At 40.8% G+C, this 20371-nt stretch overlaps 2 protein-coding genes across 7 annotated transcripts in view; both read left to right on the plus strand.

Moving 5' to 3' along the window:
* The window catches only part of LOC101629937 (zinc finger protein 14 homolog), a 56936-nt gene that overhangs the window by 5550 nt on the left and 31015 nt on the right, over nt 1–20371 (plus strand). The window contains exons 1-5 of one of the 6 annotated variants that reach the window (XM_004690545.2): nt 15121–15164; nt 16245–16340; nt 17116–17177; nt 19691–19817; nt 20114–20209. In XM_004690545.2, the coding sequence (XP_004690602.2) occupies nt 17169–17177; nt 19691–19817; nt 20114–20209 (232 nt within the window). In that variant the 5' untranslated portion in view covers nt 15121–15164; nt 16245–16340; nt 17116–17168. Of the gene's footprint in view, nt 1–14936; nt 15010–15120; nt 15216–16223; nt 16341–17115; nt 17178–19690; nt 19818–20110; nt 20210–20371 lie in introns of those variants that run through there. The other 5 variants (XM_012730518.1, XM_012730517.1, XM_012730515.1 and 2 more) reach the window with 5 other exon arrangements.
* LOC101630166 (zinc finger protein 260) lies at nt 5402–9070 on the plus strand. The gene is given in 2 exon segments (XM_012730575.1): nt 5402–5594; nt 5597–9070. Coding segments are annotated over 2 exon segments (579 nt in total). The 5' UTR covers nt 5402–5494; the 3' UTR covers nt 6076–9070.

A 20371-nucleotide genomic window follows, 5' to 3' on the forward strand; every position in this document is an offset into this window, starting at 1 on the left:
AGATAAATGCTATTGAAATGATCATTTTGCCTGCTAGGTGGTGTTGCCTAATCATTTTACAGCATGATTCAATTCTGATAAGTGTGTATGAAGGATGTTGATGGAATTGCTATAAAAATACAAGGGATATTTATTACCAAGGATACGTAATTTGTTTTCCCTTTTGTCTTGATAGGAATAGGATAGCTTACATCCTGTTCAGCCATACATTGTACTTTTGAATGAATTTGAGAATTAATTGGAAAACATTACTGTAAAATACACACATTGGACCTCCTGGTGGTCTAGGGGTAACGTCTTAGCACTGTCACTGCTATGGCCTGAGTTCAATCCCCAGCCAGGGAGGTGACCCACAGGGCACAGCAGATGACCCACAGGGCACAGCAGACCGCTCCTATCTCACCTTCTCCCCTTGGCAGTGTATTTCAGTCAATCTGCCTGTTCTGCTCCCCCTCTGTGTCTGGTGAATCCTCTCACCTGCCCACATCTCTGCCCTACAACCCAGTTCTTTTTCTCACACACACACACACACACACACACACACACACACACAATCCACATGTTAAGCTTTCTATACCCTGGGCTTTGGGATGATGAAACACCTTAATAGTTGTCTCTGTTTTTATTCTCTGTTTAAGTTTTATTTCTGTTTGGATTTTTTTTTGTCTTTTCTGGTCTTAGTTTTCATTAGTTATATTTGCTAGGTTTTCAAATTTATTTGCTTAGCATTGAGCAAAATAGTCTCTACAATCTTATTGTCTCTCTATTATTTCCAAATAATACTTTATTTTTGTAATTTTGCTCATATTCTTGTAATTTTCCCCTAAAAATCAACATGTGAATCTATTTATTATTTCAGTTTTTCTGTTAGTAGTGCACTGGTTTATTTTCTTATCTTTACTAAATTGTTTTTCTTATGCTTATTCTAATTCCTCAATTATAATGTTTACTCTTACTACTATTTCTTTTTAAAATAATATAAACATTTATGCTAAATGTCTTTATATATTTTTTCAAATGTGTTCTGTGGTGGCTGATAGGCACTTTTTCTAAATAACATACCTAAATATTTTGCTAATTTTCTCTTTGACCAAGGAATTTGTTCAAATCAGTATATTTTTTTATTTTGAAATTTAAAAACGAAAGTTTTTTTTTTTTTTTAAAGATTTATTTATTTATTCATACAGATCTGGGGTACAGGCCAGAGATGCGGAGGGTGAGCGGATTCACCAGAGACAGAGTGGGGAGCAGAACAGGCAGATCGACGAAGTACACTGCTAAGGGGAGCAGCAGGCAGATCAGGAGAGGTCTGCCACGCCATGTGGTCACCTCCGGGGCAGGCGGGGATCGAACTCATGCGGAAGAGGCTTAAGCTTATTAGTGCAGCGCTTTAACCGCTGTGCCACCAGGGAGGGCCTGAAAGTTTTTTTTAATCTATGTACTTTTTATGTCAGAGTATTTTATCTGTCCTTAGCTTAGTTTTACATTTTTAAAATTAATTTGTGTATACATGAGTATTTCATTCCTTTTAAATTACTAATTATTACTGTGTGGTATGAACATGCATTGTCTGTTCCCCAGTTGATATACATTTTATAATTTCAGTTTTGTGACTTCATGAATATATATATTCATTTTTCTTAAAGGCTTGGATTGGATTGCTAGGTAGAATAATATGAGTACACATTAGCTTTTGTAAGATAGTCTCAGCTTGCTTTCCAAAGTGGCTTAAGCCATTTCTCATCCCTGCCAGCAACGTGTGAAAGTGACAGTCACAGCACCTTAGCTTGGCGGGCCCTTTAACTGTAGCCATTTTCATGGATGTGTGTCACTCAGTTTTCATGGTAATTTCTTTATTACTGTTAAGATGAATTTCTTTCAGTTGCATATTGGCCATTTACATATCTCCTTTTGTGAAATGCCTGCTGTAGTTTTTTGCCCAGTTTTAAAACTGGATAGCTTATCTTATTAGTGAGTTTCAAGAATTCTACTTTTTTTCTTTTTTAAATATTTATTTATGCTTACAGAATCAGGGTACAGGCTAGAGGTGTGGAGGGTGAGAGGCTTCACCAGAGACAGAGTGGGGAGCAGAATAGGCAGATTGACAAAGTACACTGCTGAGGGGATAAGCAGGCAGGTCAGAAGAGGTCTGCTGTGCCATGTGGGTCAAATCCCTGGCCCAGGATGGAATTTGTGCTGCAGTTGCTTCGGAGATCTTCATAATGCAGTGCTTTAACCTGAACCTGTTGTGCCCCCAGGGAGACCCTAAGAGTTCTACTTATTTTGGTTACAGTGCCTTTATCAGTTTCTCCCTATCTCTGGCCTTCATTTGGTTTTAAGATTTATTTATTTATGCATGTAGGAATTGGGGTAGGGGACAGAGGTAGGGTGAGGTGAGAGGATTCACCAGAAACAGAGTGGGGAGCAGGACAGGTAGATCTACTGAAATCCACTGATGAGGGGAGTAATGGGGAAGCAGGAGAGGTCTGCTGTGCCATGTGGGTCAGCTCCCTGGCGGGGGATCAAACTCATGTTGCAGTGGCTGCTGATAGCTTCATAGTGCTGCACTTTAACCCTTGTGCCACCAGGGAGGGCCCTGTGGTTCATTTGAAGTAAACTTTGACTTATGGGATTCAGTGTGTTTTGTTTTCTAATTATGGCCATATTACTAGAGCCAGTTCTTGCAATGATTTGTAAGAAAATGAGGATAAAATTTTGAGAGGAGAGGAGTAGATCAGGATAATTTTGAAGCTTTTTGACCTCACTATTAAAACATTTATAAGAGAAATGACTTAAGGGCCTCCCTGGTAGCACAGGGGTTAAGTTGCAGTGCCCTCAAGCTTTGACAGCCACTGCAGCACAAGTTTGAGCCGACCCACATGGTGCAGAAGACCTCTTCTCTCACCCACTGCTTCCCTCAGCAGTGTATTTCAATAAATCTGCCTGTGGGCCCTCCCTGGTGGTGCAGCTGTTTAAAGTGAAACACCGTGAGGCCATCTGTAGCCACTGTGATATATGTTCAATCCCTGGCCAGGGAGCTGACCCACATGGTGCAGTAGACTTCCATCTCCCTGCTGCTGTGTATTTCAGTAGATCCACCTGTTCTGCTCCCCAGTCGGTCACTGGTGATTGCTCTCACCCCTGGCACCTCTGGCCTGTACGCCAGTTCTTCTATGCAAAACGTATAAATATAAAACTAAACAACAACAAAACCCAGCAGAATGGGACTAGGACTACTCTACATGTACATTTTAACTTATCTCCTTCTTTTCATTATGGTGCTGTCATTTAGTTTGCCTGTCATCACTTAGTGTGGAACCTCTTGATTATACCCTGTCTGGATAATAAATTTTTATTTCCTTCCAGCGAGGAGAGTTAGACGCATCCCCTACACCTTTTGTAGTCATTTTGTAAGCTTGCCTTCCGTTCTCACTTGGTTTCTCATGTTCCGGAGTCTCTCTATGACATTCATTGCACGCCTTGTCCCTCTTCTGGTTGGTGTCCTCACCTGCTGACTTTTCATGTAAGGCCCTCACTTCTGCTATTTTACAGTTCTTGCTCTCCTTTCAGAATTTCATAGGCGTTTTCATACATTACTGTCTCCTCAGCCTTTCAGTTTTAAGGAACACATGTCCCTCTATACCTCCTTACTGTCAATTTTTTCCCTAAGGGTTTATTTATTTATGCATACAAGAACTGGGGTGCAAGCCAGAGGGGCAGGAGGTGAGAGGACTCACCAGAGTCAGGGTGGGGAGCAAAATAGGCAGATTGAAGTACCCTACTGAGAGGAGCAGTCGAGAGATAGGGGAGGTCTGCTCTGCCATGTGGGTCAGCTCCCTGGTCAGGTATTGAACTTATGCTGCAATGGCTGTGGACTGCTTCTTAGTGCTGTGCTTTAACACCTTGCACCATAAGGGAAGGCCTCCTTTACTGTTATTTTAAGGAAGGATTTTCAGGAAGCTGTAGAAATGTTTTATTCAATCACATATACTCCTTAATTTTAATCTTTTAGTTTGTTTGATTTTTTAATGATCCTGAGTGGCTGGTTTACCCAATTTTATTTTTGTTCTTTATCTTGCTCATTACCTGATTATTTTTTCCTCTTAGGTTATTTTTCCTCTTAAGCTACATTTAAAAGCTGTTTAAGTTATGGGAACCCATAAATATTATTTGTGTCCCAGCTTTCTTTTATACTGTACATCTGAGTTTTTTATAATAGCACATTTCTGAATTTTATTAATAGCAGAAAATTCTCAAAGGTTGACATGATAGTGATGATAATGACAATAACCATTTTACCTGGATATTTTCTGCATGGTAGGCACCAAGTATTTTATAGCTATTCTTTTCAATGGTTGTTTTGTTTTGTTTTGTTTTTTAATTTCCTTTAGAAAAGGCCTGGGAATTTATAAATAGATGAAGACACAACATGAAGGACTTTGAATTTAGTCTCATCTTCCTCTGAAAATACAGCTAAGGAAAAACATAGATAAGCCTAGTAAACAGAAAAGTATTTTCTCTCATCTCAAACATTGATCCTTAAGTCTACACCTACATGTATGTGACTTAAGTTTAAAAGCATTTGAACATAACTTATTCTTAGAGAAGATGTCTAAGAAAGACCATTGAGAGTTAAATGAGGATGCTGTACTTCCACACTGGCTTTTCAGTAGTCTAATCTCCACATAACCAGTGTGAAAATTCTTTCATCATAAATTCATAATTACTAGACACCCAGGAACTAATACTGGAGATAAGTCACATGAATTTAGTGAATGTGGAAAAGCTTTCTTCCATGTGACATATCAAGAGATACTAAGGAAATTTTGTTGGAGAAAACACCTGTGCATGACAAAAATGTTGGAAAGCCTTCAGCCTGAATCAGATCTCCTTCAGCATGATCAAGTTCAGACTAGAGAGATACCTTTTGAATGTAATGAATGTGGAAAAGCCTTTAGCTTGAAGCAAAATCTTACAGAACATAAGAAAATGCATACTGAAGAGCATTCACACAAATGTACCGAATGTGGTAAGGTATTTTCACGAGTCTCATCCCTTACTCTGCATTTGAGAAGTCATACAGGGAAGAAGCCGTATAAATGCAATAAATGTGGAAAAGCCTTCAGCCAGAAAGCAAACTTACTTTCTCATCAGAAACATCACACTGGAGAAAGTGGGAAGGCCTCTATTCAGATGCCAGGTCTCATTAAACGTCAGAGAAATTACACTGGGAATAAACCCTATTCATGTAAGGAATGTGGGAAAGCCTTCAATGGCAAATCATATCTCACTGAGCATGAGAAAATTCATACAGGAGAGAAACCATTTGAATGTAATCAGTGTGGAAGAGCCTTCAGTCAGAAGCAATACCTCATTAAGCATCAAAATATTCATAGTGGAAAGAAGCCCTTTAAATGTAATGAGTGTGGAAAAGCCTTTAGCCAGAAGGAAAACCTAATTATCCATCAAAGAATACATACTGGAGAGAAACCTTATGAATGTAAAGGATGTGGGAAAGCTTTCATTCAAAAGTCAAGTCTCATTAGACACCAGAGAAGTCATACAGGAGAGAAACCCTATATATGTAAGGAATGTGGGAAAGCCTTCAGTGGCAAGTCAAATCTCACTGAGCATGAGAAAATTCATATTGGAGAGAAACCCTATAAGTGTAATGAATGTGGAACAATTTTTAGACAGAAGCAGTACCTCATAAAACATCATAATATTCATACAGGAGAAAAACCCTATGAATGTAATAAATGTGGAAAAGCCTTCTCTCGAATCACATCACTTATTGTACACGTAAGAATCCATACAGGTGATAAACCTTATGAATGTAAAATATGTGGGAAAGCCTTCTGTCAGAGTTCTTCTCTTACTGTGCATATGAGAAGCCATACAGGTGAGAAGCCCTATGGTTGCAATGAATGTGGGAAAGCCTTCTCTCAGTTCTCAACCCTTGCTCTACATATGAGAATCCATACTGGAGAAAAACCTTACCAGTGTACAGAATGTGGGAAAGCGTTTAGCCAGAAGTCACATCACATCAGACACCAGAGAATTCATACTCATTAAAGCTCTGTGACTGCCTTGAATTTAGGAAAACCTTCAACAGAATTCATACTAATAGTATTTCAGAAAGTTCATTTTATAGTAAAGTGTTATGAATGTGAAGGTTCTTCAAAACTTAAGGTAATAAGAATTTTAAGTAAGTATACTGTCATGAAAACCCAGATCTCCATGACTCCCAGTACAAACATTATTTATGCTATAATTTCAGGAACATTTTCAGTGAAATAAGGATTAAGTCATGGACACTGATCAACATGGTTCTAAAACACCCACCTGATGTGTTAAGACAACACAATACAAATATGAGGTATTTGTAACTAGAGGAGACAAAACTGTCCTTTTTGGTCATATTTTCTGTAATTACATCATCAAAATTAGTTGCTTTTGATGCAGTCAAGAGAACAGACTGTGACAGAATATTGTATCCAGAAACATGCATGCCTTTATAGGAAATTGGTAATTAACAGAGGTGGTATCACAAGTTGGTAGGGAAATCATGGAATGTTTTAAAAAATGGTCTCAGGGTAACTGACTCTTCATATAGAAAGATAATAGATTTTTGGTGTTGTCTTGAAATATTTACTTACTTTGAAATCCAAAAGTATTGTGGATTAATACAAACAGCAAAACATAAGGATTTTGCAGGAAAATAATTTTTAAACCATGGGATAGGACAAAATTTCTAAAATAGATTCCAGAATACCCACTCTTGAATATACACACACACACAAAACAAACACTGAGTGTATGTGTATGTAAAATAAACATATATACTCAAGAAAACAAATCTTATACCTTTATCTTGGTTGCAGCATGAATTATTAAAAAGGTGGAAAGAAATATATGTTGCTTGTGAAATGGTTAAATAAAGTGTGATGTAGTCACACAGAATATTCTATAGTAGTTAAGTATAAACATATTAACAAAGATCTAAATCATGTAAAGAATGGTAATTACAATGATAACTGTGTGAATTAAATCAGCGCTAGTATTCAATGTTGGTTACGTTAAATATTTTCATGTAAAACTGAAGAACAGATTAAAAGGATCCACATTCGGTTCATGAAAGTTTTCATTTCTAGGAAGAAAAGTGATGCAAGGGAAGTAGGACCGAACATGGTAATTAAAAAGAGATAAAGTTTCCAAGTAAATATAACAATGTTAGTTAATTTTGGTTTAGAGTATGCTCTGTGTGTTCTCTTAATTCTGCTATTTCTTTAAAACCTCTGTTAAAAAAAAGATGAGTATATATGCTGTATATGGAGTCACACTCCTAGCCAGATGTTAATATAGAAAGATTTCTAAAGTATCATTACTATAAAATGAAGCAACTTTTTAACTGAGGTGGTAGCTTAAATGCAGTTAATTTACTCACGGCACATCACTACCCTATATGGTCACTACTCAGAAGTTAAAGCATGATTTGCAGCAGGTCGGGTTACATATTTAACAGTCATATCATTTAATAATACATGCACAGTTCTGGTGGAGAGAACTTATTTTACTAAAACACCAGGAATTTTAATGTCATTTTAACACCATAACCAAGTGGCATTGCAAATTGTTAAAATGAAATCCTGTTAACTTTTGTCTTTTTAATATACCACTGAGTAAAACATTAACTCTTGCATCTCAACTTCAATGTCGGCTTTAGGTTTCTATTTTTTCTCAGTTCTGCCAGACACATGCAGTCCTTCCCACTCCGTTTTCTTGGAGAAATGGTGATTTAAAAAGGAGATCATGGGCCTAAACAGTATTTCATTGAAAGGGAATTCTTTTTAAGAATTTTTATTTACTTGATTCCCTTTTCAAAATAACCTGACACAGAAAATTGTGGCTATTAGCACTTTTGAAGGTGAGCATTGAGACAGGATTATAAGTTATGTGAAGGAAATGGCATTGATTACACTCAGTCTTCCTGTCCTAAAGCATAGTGGGTGTTTGTATTTGTTCAAATCGTGACGCCTTCAACATGAGGATTCTGAACAGTAACGTGAAGCCCATCCCAGCTTTGTGGATTGAAATGTTGCTGAGTGGTATGCCTGTATGTCTACATGTATCGAAGTTATCCTCTTGTTTTATTCTATTCCTTTTCGAACATTCTTTCCTAGTCCTGAAGTATTCTTTCCTGTGCTTGTGCAGCTTTGTGACAAGAGGGCCAAGGAACTAACTGAGACCAAACTAAGGAGGACTAAACCCTTCCAGGGGTGACTAGGCACAGCCAGAAAGGATGACTGACGGTCAGGCACTGTAGCTGGGCCGTCTGCACAGTGGTCTGTGATTCTGTGTCCTACGCGTGCATTCAGCCATCCCTCTAGTGATTCAGTTTGCTGCTTGCTATTTACTACCATCAGCAAAATTATAATTAACAGCCTGCTAATTGGCCCTTACATATCCGAGATTTTTATTTCTGGGGTAGGGAAAATAGGCAAAAGGGAAGCTAGGTCAAAAAATACATGCTGTGTGTAAGTTGCAAGAGAGGCTGCCATTGAATTATCAACATGACAGGTTTCTTCTATGCCTACAATAAACATACTAAAATTCATGCTTGTCTGATGAGTATAAACCTCACCTGTTCCTAGACATGCTTCTTTGTATATTTTCACATCATTTTCTTATAGAATTATCTTTTTGTCAATGTTGAAGACCTGTTAAGTATGTTAGAGCGTAGAAGTTTGTCATACAATCCTTTTTTTGTACAAAATTTGTTAAATTGTCTATGTAACCAAATATATTGAAATTTTTCTGAGTTTATAGATTAAGATTTTCATCTGCATTGTATTTGTTATTAGGTTTTCTTGCATGTTGCTTATTTCCTTATTCAATATGTAAATATTTAATCCATCTAGACCTTAATGTCATATGGTAGGAATTTGTTATTTTCTTCAAGATGGGTTTCTGGTTGTACAAATGATTTGTTCTTCTGTTCAGCAGCTCTGATACCATCTTTCTGTACACCAGCAGCAATCACATGTTTGAAATGGTAATAAAAAAGAAAAACAGGTTTTAGTCTGGCATTGTTTATTAGCCTTGTTCTGACAGGAAAATGCTGCCATCGGTCTTGGAACTGTTGGAGCAATCACTGATGCCTTGTCCTGTGCAAGGGAGCAGAGGTTAGAAAAGTGTGGCTCACCTCAGCACTGGGCAGCACTAACACTCATTTTTTTTAAGATTTATTTATTTATGCATACAGAACTGGGGTACAAGCCAGAGGTGCAGGGGTGGTGAAAGGCTTCACCAGAGACAGAGCTAACGTTCATTTTTGAAAAATTTATTTCTTTATGCATACAAAACTGGGGTACAGGCCAGAGGCACAAGGGCAATGAGAGGATTCACCAGAGACAGAGTGGGGAGCAGACTCATGAAGTACCCTGCAGAGGGGAGCAGCGGGGACACAGCAGAGGTCTGCTGGGCCATGTGGGTCAGCTCTGGGGCTGGGATTGAACTAGTACTGAAGTGGCTGCAGCCACCTTGCAGTGCTGTATCCTAATCTGTTGTGCCACCAGGGAGGGCCCTGTTTTTTTAAAGATTTTTTTATGCATACAGAACTACAGACCAGAGGTGCAGGGGCAGTGAGAGGATTCACCAGAGACAGTGGGGAGCTGAACAGACAGATCAACGAAGTACTTTGCTGAGGGGAGCAGCTGTGGAGTGGGGGTGGGGGGAGGAGAGGTCTTCTGCACCATGTGGGTCAGCTCCGGGGCAGGGATTGAACTGGTGCTAAAGTGGCTGTGTCTAGATCCTGTAGTGCTGCGCTTTAATCTGTTGCACCAGCAGGGAGGGCCCCAGCACTAACATTCTTATCCAGGATATTTAACAGTGATCTGCTAGGTGCTCCTCTGTCACATGGAACACAGTTATAAGATGGACACCCATTTAAGCAAAAGGAAAGCCACGGCCCTGCTTTCCCATGACTTAGTCATAAAGGCTGTTGATGCCTGCATGTCAGTTCCCACCTTTCCCAGTCCAGGAATAGGCTGCAGACAAGTGGTACTGCACAGGGACAGCGTCTTTCTTAAAAGAAACTGGCGGCCCTCCCTGGTGGCGCAGCGGGTTAAAGCACAGCACTGAGAATCTAAAGCCGCTTCCGCATGAGTTCAATTCCCGCCTGCCCCGGAGGGGACCACATGGCGTGGCAGACCTCTCCTGACCCGCCCGCTGCTCCCCTCAGCAGTGTACTTCGTCGATCTGCCTGTTCTGTTCCCCACTCTGTCTCTGGTGAAGCCTCTCGCCGCTCCTGAGCCTCTGGTCTGTACCCCAGTTCTGTATGCACAAATAAATAAATCTTTAAAAAAAAAAAAAAAAAAGAAACTGGCAAAAGCTCAGTGTAAAGTCATCTTTCCCGATGGGCCAGTGGGAAAGGTCTGTTAATCATGGATTGACATTACCCTGTTCGACAGAAATTTTGCTATGTAATCTTTAAACCAAATGACCTTTTCTTTCCTCATTCAACTGAAACTACCTTGTATTTTTCATATATACTAAGACCTATTTTTTTTTTGTTTCACTAGTCATTTTTTTCTATTTCTACACTAAGCCATATTAATTGTTAACGTTAACAGAACTTCACTGTATTAATACTACACAATACAGCAAGACCTTGTTTTTCACGGTTTTGTTGGCTAATCTCGGTGCATTTCCTTTCTATATTAATGAAGATTTCTCAGATTACAAAAAATTCCAGTTATTCTAACTGGAATTGCCCTGAAACATAGCAAGCCTTTGCCTTTGTACAAATTGTCCTTCAACATGAGAATTCTGAATAGAGTAATTTGAAGCACCTTCCCGTGTAGTAACATTACATTTGAGAAAGCTTTGTAAATGGGTGAATAAGAAAAATTCCTGTTAATGGGCTGAAAACATATTCCCCCAAAGTTCATATGTTGAAGCACTAATATCCAGTGTGATGGTGTTTGGAGATGGGGCCTTCCCAAGGTAACTAGGTCACAATTAAGTCATAAGAGTCAGACATTCAGGATGGGAGTAGGGCCCTTTTAAGAAGAGGAAGAAAGTGATCTCTATGCATAAGTCTGAACCAAGGGAAGGCATTGTGATACACAGTGAACAGGCAGCTGTGTGTGAGGAAGTGGGCCTTCTTCTGGGGCCACTCTGATCTCTGCACTTCTAGCCTCCAGAACTGTGAGAAAGAAATACAGTATTTGTGTAACCCAGTCTACAGTGTTTGGTACTACAAGTTAAAAGGATCCTTTTCCTGCTTATTTGTATCCCAGTCAGTTACGTCTGCTCCCAGTAGATAGTAAAACAAAGACATTTTCATCAGGAGAGCATAATCCCAACTCTGTTAAGAAACCCTGGGATTTTGGGCAATTTATAAGACTTTCCAAGTCCCCAGTTTCTTCATTTTAAAATAGGAATTGGTGGGGGCCCTCCCTGGTGGCGCAAGGGGTTAGGATGCAGCACTGCCAGCTAGCCATAGCTGCTTCAGTGTGAATTCGATCCCCCACCCTGGAGGTGACCCACATGGTGCCTCCTGACCCACCCACTGCTCCCCTCAGCAGTGTACCTCATCCATCTACCTGTTCTACTCCCCACTCTGTCTCTGGTAAAGGCTCTCACAGCTCCTGCACCTCTGGCTTGTACCCCAGTTCTGTATGAATAAATAAATACATCTTTAAAAAAAAAAAAGGAATTGGTGGAACAGGCAGTTAAGTGGAAAGTATAGTTCTTGGAAGTGACATCACTAAAATACTGAATTGAGAATTCTTACCACACAGAGAAAAATAAAAAAAGCTTTCTGACCTATTTTGTAGTACCTTTGGAAACAGGTTTATGGAAACAAATATATGTCTAATCTATAAAAGCCATCTTCATAATGTTAGTATGTGGCATTTCACAGTTGCTCTATCCTTTGCTGCTATAGCAGTGATTTTCTCAAGAAGGTAGCGATCCAGTTTCCCCAGGAAACTGCAGGAGCAAAATAGGCCATGTTTGCTAACTGCTGTGAACCTCTGTTCTAACCTGTTTTGGTACTTAAATAACTAGTGTAAGGTACACTCACAATTTAGAATGCTGGAACACAGGAATTGCTCATAAAAGCTACAGGGTCGACTACAGAACCAAAATACCAGGGCAAGAGACTACAGGTGGAGAAATAATAGGTAAGTTCATCAGTGGTTTAACAACCAGAAACCAGCTGCTTAACTGTCAAAAGTCCCATCAGGCCCTTGGTGGTGGTGTAAAGGGTTATGGTGCATGGGCTTAGAGCACAGTGCTGCCCACAGCCACTGCAGCATGGGGAGTTTAATCTCGGGCCAGGGAGGTGACCCACATGGCAAAGCATATCTCTCCTGTCTCACCCACTGCTCCCCTCAGCAGTGTCTTTCAGTCATTCCATATGTTCTGCTCCCCATTCTTTTATCTGCACCTCTGCATCCCCTGCACCTCTGGCCTATACCCAGTTTTTGTATGCATAAATAAATAAGTCCTAAAAAAATGTCCATTAGTTTAACTGGTCAAAAGCGCCAGCAATTTTTAAGAATTAATGAGGGATTAATATCCAGAATAAGGAACTTCCAAATCAGTAACAGTAAACAATTAAAAAATGTACAAAGGGGCCCTCCCTGGTGGCACAGCTGGTTAAAGCACAGCACTAAGAAGCTAAAGCCACTTCAGCATGAGTTCGATCCCTGCCCCAGAGCTGATCCACATGGTGTGGCAGACCTTTCCTGACCTGCCCGCTGCTCCCCTCAGCAGTGTACTTTGTCAGTCTTCCTGTTCTGCTCCCCGCTCTGTCTCTGGTGAATCCCCTCACAGCCCTGCACCTCTGGCCTGTACCCCAGTTCTGTGTGAATAAATAAATCTTAAAAATAAAATGTACAAAGGACTTGAATACACTTTCCCAAAAATAGATAGTCAGAGGTGTCCTCACATTACTAGTCATTAAGGAAATGGAAATGTCATACCACTTCACATCCCTGAGGATGCTATTAAAAAATAATAGAAGAAAATACTAAGTACTGGCAAAGAAATGGAGAAATCAGAAATCATATGCCTTGCCGGTTGGAATGAAAAGTGGTTCAGTACTGTTCGAAACAATATGGCAGTTCCTCACAAAATCAAACACTGAATTACATATGATGGAGTACTTCCACCACTGGGTTTACAAAGTAGCTGAAAAGCAGAGTTTTAAGAAGAGATTTGTACACTCATGTTGTTAGCATCATTAGTCACCACAGCCAAAAGGTGGAACCAATCTGAATAACCTTCAACAGGAAAACGAGTAAACAAAATGGATAATCTAGACAGTTGAATGAAATACTCAGCTTTCAAAAGGAATGCCATTCTACAGAACAAAGGAACCATGGAAATATTGGATAAGTTGAATAAAATCACCTTATATGTTAATGACACAAATTTTAGTTATTTGTGCAAACTATTTCCCTTTCATATACAAAAAGTATAAGAAGGTTTTTTGCTTTTACCATCTTTGTTTTTAGTGGCTTAAACAAAAGTTTAATTTCATAAAGGCGTCTGAAGCACAAATAACTCTTACACCTGAAATTAATAAGATACTATGTCATTTATACTTGGATGAAAGAAAAAGAACCTCTAGATAGGCCCTTATTGGAAGGATAGCCTACAGTGAACCCCACAGCCAGTCCTGTGTTTCCCCTTCAAACTAAATCTAGAATTGAAAGTTTCTACCTTCACCCCTTCCACCTGTGAGCAGTCCATCATCGCTCACAACATTTAGCGAAAGCATGTTAAAAGTAACTGTAGTAAAATACTTAAGAGATAGCATATTTGCAGTTAGAAGTAACTTATTTTTGTACCTAACAAAATCCACCTAGCCTGAGGGTAAATAGAGGGAAATCGTCAGTTGATCGGAATGAATATCCTTCTTGAGGAAAATTTAAACTTACACCATTGATCTAAGCTATTTCTTTTTCTATAGAAAATGTGTAACCCTGCCTAATTCACTTCTCTATCTGCAAAGGTCAACAAGAGCTAAATTTATTTCTTAGGCCAAGACTTCACTATCAGTTTCATAGTTTTACATAAAAGTCAAACTTTAAATCATTTATCAATTCAATTATGTAATCTGTCTCCTGTCAAATATCCAGAATTCAATAAAACCATGATGCTCCAGGAACATATATTCTTCTTAACTGTTTTACTGATAAGGACTTGCGAAGATACAATTCCAGTCTTAGATAAAGTGATAAGCCTTATTATAGCTTATCACTTATACACACACGCCCATACACAAAATCCTAGTCAGTGTGTCCCTCACTAAGAGTTAACACTTTAAATCACTGTCATTACTTGCTCTCTGCAGTCAGTCTCACCGGTCCCTCTTTCTACTCAGGCAATGCCTGCGACACAGAAGCTGATGGCATAAAATAATACCAGCAGTTTAGGAAACTCTTCTTTGGGTCTGTCAACACGGATTCAAGTTTAGCGACTCCCCTAGAGTCCGCTACCACGCAGATTCCTGTTTTGTTCGGGTTCCCTAACTAGCCCCGAGACTCAAAAACTCAAACCCCACAGTTTCCCTTCCCTGTAAAACCCAAAGCCAAACTCAAGCCTGAACAAAGGCAGAGACACCTTGGGTCTGTCGTTCTCCCAGAATTCCGGACGGTGCTGCCAGGCGCAGGCTGTAAAGAAGGCAAAGATGAATTTCAAACGTCCAGCGCCCACTCTCTCGGTGCCGAACTACATTTCCCAGCAGGCTGCGCGGCGCGGATTATCTTCCCTGGCAAACTCGCGCTCATCTTCCTGAGCCCGTCCAACTCCTGGACCGCCTAGGGCGGGCCCAAGAAGGGATCGCGCGTCAAACGCGTCCCGGTGGCTTTCCTCGGGAACCGCTGCCCGCGGCTGAGCCTGACTCTGTGAGGCCTGCATCGCGCGGTTCCTAAGGAGGGTGCAGGCCCGAGGGGACCTCCGAGGCTCGGGAGCCACCTCGTCCCACCACAGGTACGTTTCTGACTACATTTCCCGAAGCCCCCTCGGCTTTTCGTGGTCTCGCGTGATTTCGGGCTCAAAGTCACGCGCTGGCGGGACCCTCATTCTGCACCGGCAACTGTCCCGGGGCTGTGGAAGAGGTTGCTTTGGAAGCTCCGACGCCTGAGGTGAGGAAGCTGAGCACAGGACGGGGCCGGAGCCTTTGTGTAGCAGGAGAGGTGAGATTGCAGTTGTGTGTGTGCGTGTGTGTGTGTGTGTGCTGGTGTGTGGTGAGCGACCCCGTGGTAGTGATTGGCTGTGCCTGTGGTGAGCGTGTTTCCGCTGATTACCGGGTGCAGCGCCGTTGGGGAGCCAGTGACTGGACGCCCCCAGCGGGGTGTGCGTGCTTGTGTGTGTGAGGTGTGTTGTGTGTGAGATTGGGACCAGTGGGGTATTGTGTATGGGTGTCCTGCTGGTGCGATTGCATCGCCCTGGGCTACAGAGTACAGGTGGGGTACCTGTGAGTGCCTGGGGTTGATCTGAGGTTCCTGATGGAAACTTAGAGAAGAAAATTCAGGATGAAAGCCACACAGGCCAGAACAGGAGCTGGGATGGGAATGGAGAGCTAGTTGTTAAACCTGCAGTGGAAGAGAACTGTGGGTCATCATCACAAAGAAACACCAGGCCTCCCAGGTGAACAGGACCGGACCTTGGCAGTGATAGATTCCACAGTAGCTGAAATTCCAGAAAGGAATGAATCCCAAAGAATACTATGAAGAGCAACTTCTGCTTTGGCAAAACTCACGTCTTGTCTTAAGGCTGAGCTTCCCGCCCGTGCAAGTTTGTCTTCCATCCTTTTTCCTAATAAATCCGCCCTTTTAAAATGCAGCCTTTGGGCCCTCCCTGGTGGCACAGGGGGTTAAATCTCAGCGAGATGAAGCTATCACCAGCTACTGCAGCTCCCAGCAGGGCCCAGAGCTGACCCAGAGCTGACCCACAGGGCACAGCAGACCTCTCCTGTCTCCTGGCTGCTCCCCCCCAAGAGTGTTTCAGTAAATCCGCCTGTTCTGCTCCCCACTCTGTCTCTGGTGAACCCTTTCACCCTGGACCTCTGGCCTGCACCCCAATTCTTTTATGCATAGATAAAATAAATCTTTTCTAAAATTCCTTATGAAAACCAGTAAATGTATACTGATAAAAGACCCTTGACTAATTTACAGGCCTAATTTAAGTTTTGCTTGTCTGATCAGTGCCCTCTTCTGTTCCAGGTCCCAGTCTAAGATCATCTACACTGATTTTGTTGCCTTCTTACTGGACTCCCATCTGGCATATTTCTTCAGTCCTTTTTACTGTCCAGTTATTTTGTAATCAGTGTCTTTCAATTTAGATTTGTTCTGGTTAAATTAAAACTATGCATTTTTGGAACAAAAATCACAGACCATGTTTTGTTCTCAGTGTATCACATCAGGAGTTATGTGGCATTGGTATAGCTAGTAATGTAAACTTTGGTTACTTGGTTAAGATGGTGGCTGCCAAGTTTCTCTTTTATAACATTTCTATTCTTACCTTTTTAAATATCCTGTGGGAGCCCATGCTTTGCACTTATGCAAATAATGCTTTTTCTCATATCTTCATCCATTCATTTCTAAAATCCATTGATGATCTTGTCTACAACAGTGACTTCTGTGTTGTTTACTGAGTGGTGATTTTCTCTTTTCATCATTTTTGTACATTGACTAATTGAAATTCTACTGTGCAAACAAGCTGTCCCTGTTCCTTAATTATTATGAACTCAGTTGGGATCCAATCCATATGTTAAGTGAAACTAACAGCATGTCTAATGGTGTGTATACTATGCTTCCATTTGTGTGAGAGAAAACACACACACATAACACACACACCCCTTATGTCTTTGTGTATGTGTGTTTCTATACAAACTGCATTCTCCAGGCCATCTCAGGTTGTTCAGATTGATCCTGTTCCTGTGAAACCTTGAGGTTTCTAGATTTGGGGATAACCAGAGATTTATTCCTTCTCATTAATATCTCTGAAGTGTTTGTGTGGGTTGAATAAGGGAATGTGGTCATTCTGGAGCCTGTGATGCAAATGGATTTGATGTAACTTCTTTTGCCTCCCCAGCTTAAGAGAGCAGCCCCAAAGAGGACTGGACTTTTTGTGCAAATACCAAAGTCATGGCTCAGGTGAGATGCTTTCCTTTTGCACCAATAGAATAAGTTTTACCCCTAGCACAGATGTTTACCTGCTCTCTCCATCATCATGATTTTGGTTTTTTTTTTGTTTTGTTTTATAGCTTCAGGCAGTTGAATTAGAAGCAGTGCCAAAGTTCTCTTACCCTAAAAAAAAATCTCTCATAAGCCAAAAGTTTCTCTCTTGCTGGAAATATTTACAGAGAAAAAGAAGTGGTTAGATGATCATTATTGGAAAGAAAGCAACAATGTCTGACTAAAGATCTTAACATCCTTAACTTAAAGATAGCCATTAGTGGTTAGATAACAGATTTCTTTGAAGAGGTTTTATCCTCTTAAAATTCATCAGAAGGGCTCTCCCTCGTGGTGTGGTGGGTTGAAGCACTGCATTATGAAGCTCTCCGAAGCCACTGCAGCGCAAGTTCATCCCAGCCAGGGAGGTGACCCACATGGCGCAGCAGACCTCTCCTGACCTGCCCGCTGCTCCCCTCAGCAGAGTACTTTGTCAGTCTGCTTGTTCTGCTCTCCACTCTGTCTCTGGTGAATCCTGTCACCACTCCTGCACCTCTGTCCTGTGCCCCAGTTCTGTATACATAAATAAATAAATCTTAAAAAAAAAAAATACTTGTTTAAAAAAAACATCAGAAATTGCTTATGAGTTTCATCAAGAATCCTTATTTGTTGCAGCAAAAATACTTTGAATTATATAATGTAAAAATAGTTTGACTGAGACTAGTTTTGGAAAAAATTTTACAATGATTAGCAGAATCTCCTTTCATACCTTGACACTCCCATCTGCCAATTTCTCCTTCACAATCTAGTGCACTTCCCAATTCCTTCTTCCTGTAAACATTGTTTGCAGACTCATTTAATAAGCCTTTCAGCATCTGCCACTTCAGACTTCTGGGAGAAATCCTGAGAGAATGGGATGTGTTTCCCAGTTGTTAATTAACCTGATTAGCTGGGATGGTGATTTGATGCACTAAAGATAAATAATTAGGGCCACCTCATAGGAAAAAGCCCTGATTAGCTCCACAGAACTAGGTTTGCCAGTAAGAAAATATGTGGAATAATTTTACTTGATTTTTGTCTTAAAATATGAAAAGATCTCCTCGTGCATGAACCAAAGGGTCTTGGGGAGATGCCAGATGGTAGGCTCAAAGCTCTGACACCTCCAGCTCTTCTATGACAGATAGTTTTTAGCAATGCCGTTGTGTGACTCTGGACTCTCCTCCATCACTTTTCCTGTAAGTTAGGACCAAAGGAAATTTGTAGTTTGTTTCCATATACTAGTGTATTTTGTGAAAAATTAATGCTTGTGGGAAAAAATGTAATAAGCAGTAACTATGATATAACATTGCATGACAGAAAATGGGTCCACCTTTATTATATGCAGATTTAATTTTCTCAGATAAAATATTTTTAAAAGTAATTTTACGGGACCTCCCTGGTAGCCTAGGGGTTCAGTCTTAGCTCTGTCACACCATTACCTCTGTGAATTGAGTTTCACTCCCCAGTCAGGGAGCTGACATAGCATAGCAGACCTCTCCTATCTCGCCCGCTGCTCCCCTCAGCAGTGTATTTCAATAGACCTGCCTGTTCTGTTCCCCACTCTGCCTCTGGGGAATCCTCTTACCCGCCCCCTGTATTTCTGGCCTCAACCCCAGATCTTCTAAGAAAAAATATTGTGCTTGGGTCTTTTTATGTTTAGGAATATCTTTTTAATACAATGGTAGTTTGGTTATTGAATTGTAGGTTATAATTTCTTTTCCACCATAGCATATCACTTCTTGAGTGGTGTTCTTGAGAACTCATTTCTTTTCTGATTCGCGATGTCTTTTATGTGATCTACTCTCCTTTAGATGCTTTTAATTACTTCTCGATATCACTTATTTTGGAATTTTTTTCTTAGGTATTTGGGAAGAGGGAGGGGAGGGGCTCACATATGTTGATGACTTGTGGTATAACAAGTGTTTGTGCTAGGAGTTTGTATATACAATTTCATTTAATTGGGAACTCCATGCAACTGGTTTTGTACCTACCCAGATTTGTTTGAACAATGGAAGCGCCCCAATGAACACTGGCTGTTCTGTCTGGAGGAACCAGAATGACAGTGAAGCACAGTAATCCAGGCCTGCTCACTTGTTTATGCCCTTGCCCTCGGCTTTGCTTTTCTTACTCCTTTACCTTGATTTTTCTTTAAGATTTTATTTATTTCTGCATAGAGGTACTGGGCTGCAGAGGTGGGAAGGGTGAGAGGACTCACCAGAGACAGAGTGGGGAGCAGGACAGGCCGACCCACTACAATATGCTGCTGAGGGGAGACAGGAGAGGTCTGCTGTGCCCTGTGGTCAGCTCCCTGGTGGGGATTGAACTGCAGTGGTGAAACCATGAGCCTTAAGCCTAGGCCACCACGGAGGCCTTACCCTGGTTTTCTCCCCCTCTTTCTGCCCTTCACAAAACCACTTCTTTTTATTAATCAATTCACAACCTGATTGTTGTTTTAGGAGTCATTGATGTTCAGCGATGTGTCCATATACTTCTCTCAGGAGGAGTGGGAGTGCCTGAATCATGACCAGAGAGATTTGTACAGGGATGTGATGCTGGAGAATTACAGCAACCTGGTTTCAATGGGTAAGGACATCTGTCCGTCGTAATTCAGATTCTGCCCTCAGAAAATCTACTCCTCAAGTCTGAAATGCTCACATACTCTTCAAGTACCAGTTGGAATTCTACATCCTGTTCCTAGAGGAATGTTTTCAACATTGTAGGGTTACAGGAAGAAGCTGCATTACGTTTTACAGGGGAAGTTTCAAGTCCGCTGTTGTTTCAGAAATCTAATATACTGACTCTTTTTAAGGAAGGGACTAGATTTGATGTCTGGGACTTTTTTATCAAAACTTTCATCTCGTTACTTCTTTTGTAAGCAGGATGTTCTGTTTCTAAGCCAGATGTGATCTCCTTCCTGGAGCAGGGGAAGATGCCCTGGTTGGTTGACAGATCACTAACAAGAGACCCGTGGCGAGGTAAGTGAGGCACAGCAGGAGTAACGACCCAGTCGATCAGGGAGGCACTGTTGGGGAACCTCCCTTCAAAAGCGTAAGGCCTTTTGTGCAAGAATACATCTTTTTTTTTTACAAAAGTTTATTTTTACATCATTTTGTATATATATATATTTTTTCCATCTC

This window comes from Condylura cristata, unplaced genomic scaffold (genome assembly GCF_000260355.1).
Source record: "Condylura cristata isolate star-nosed mole 26May11 unplaced genomic scaffold, ConCri1.0 scaffold00028, whole genome shotgun sequence".
Lineage (NCBI taxonomy): Eukaryota > Metazoa > Chordata > Mammalia > Eulipotyphla > Talpidae > Condylura > Condylura cristata.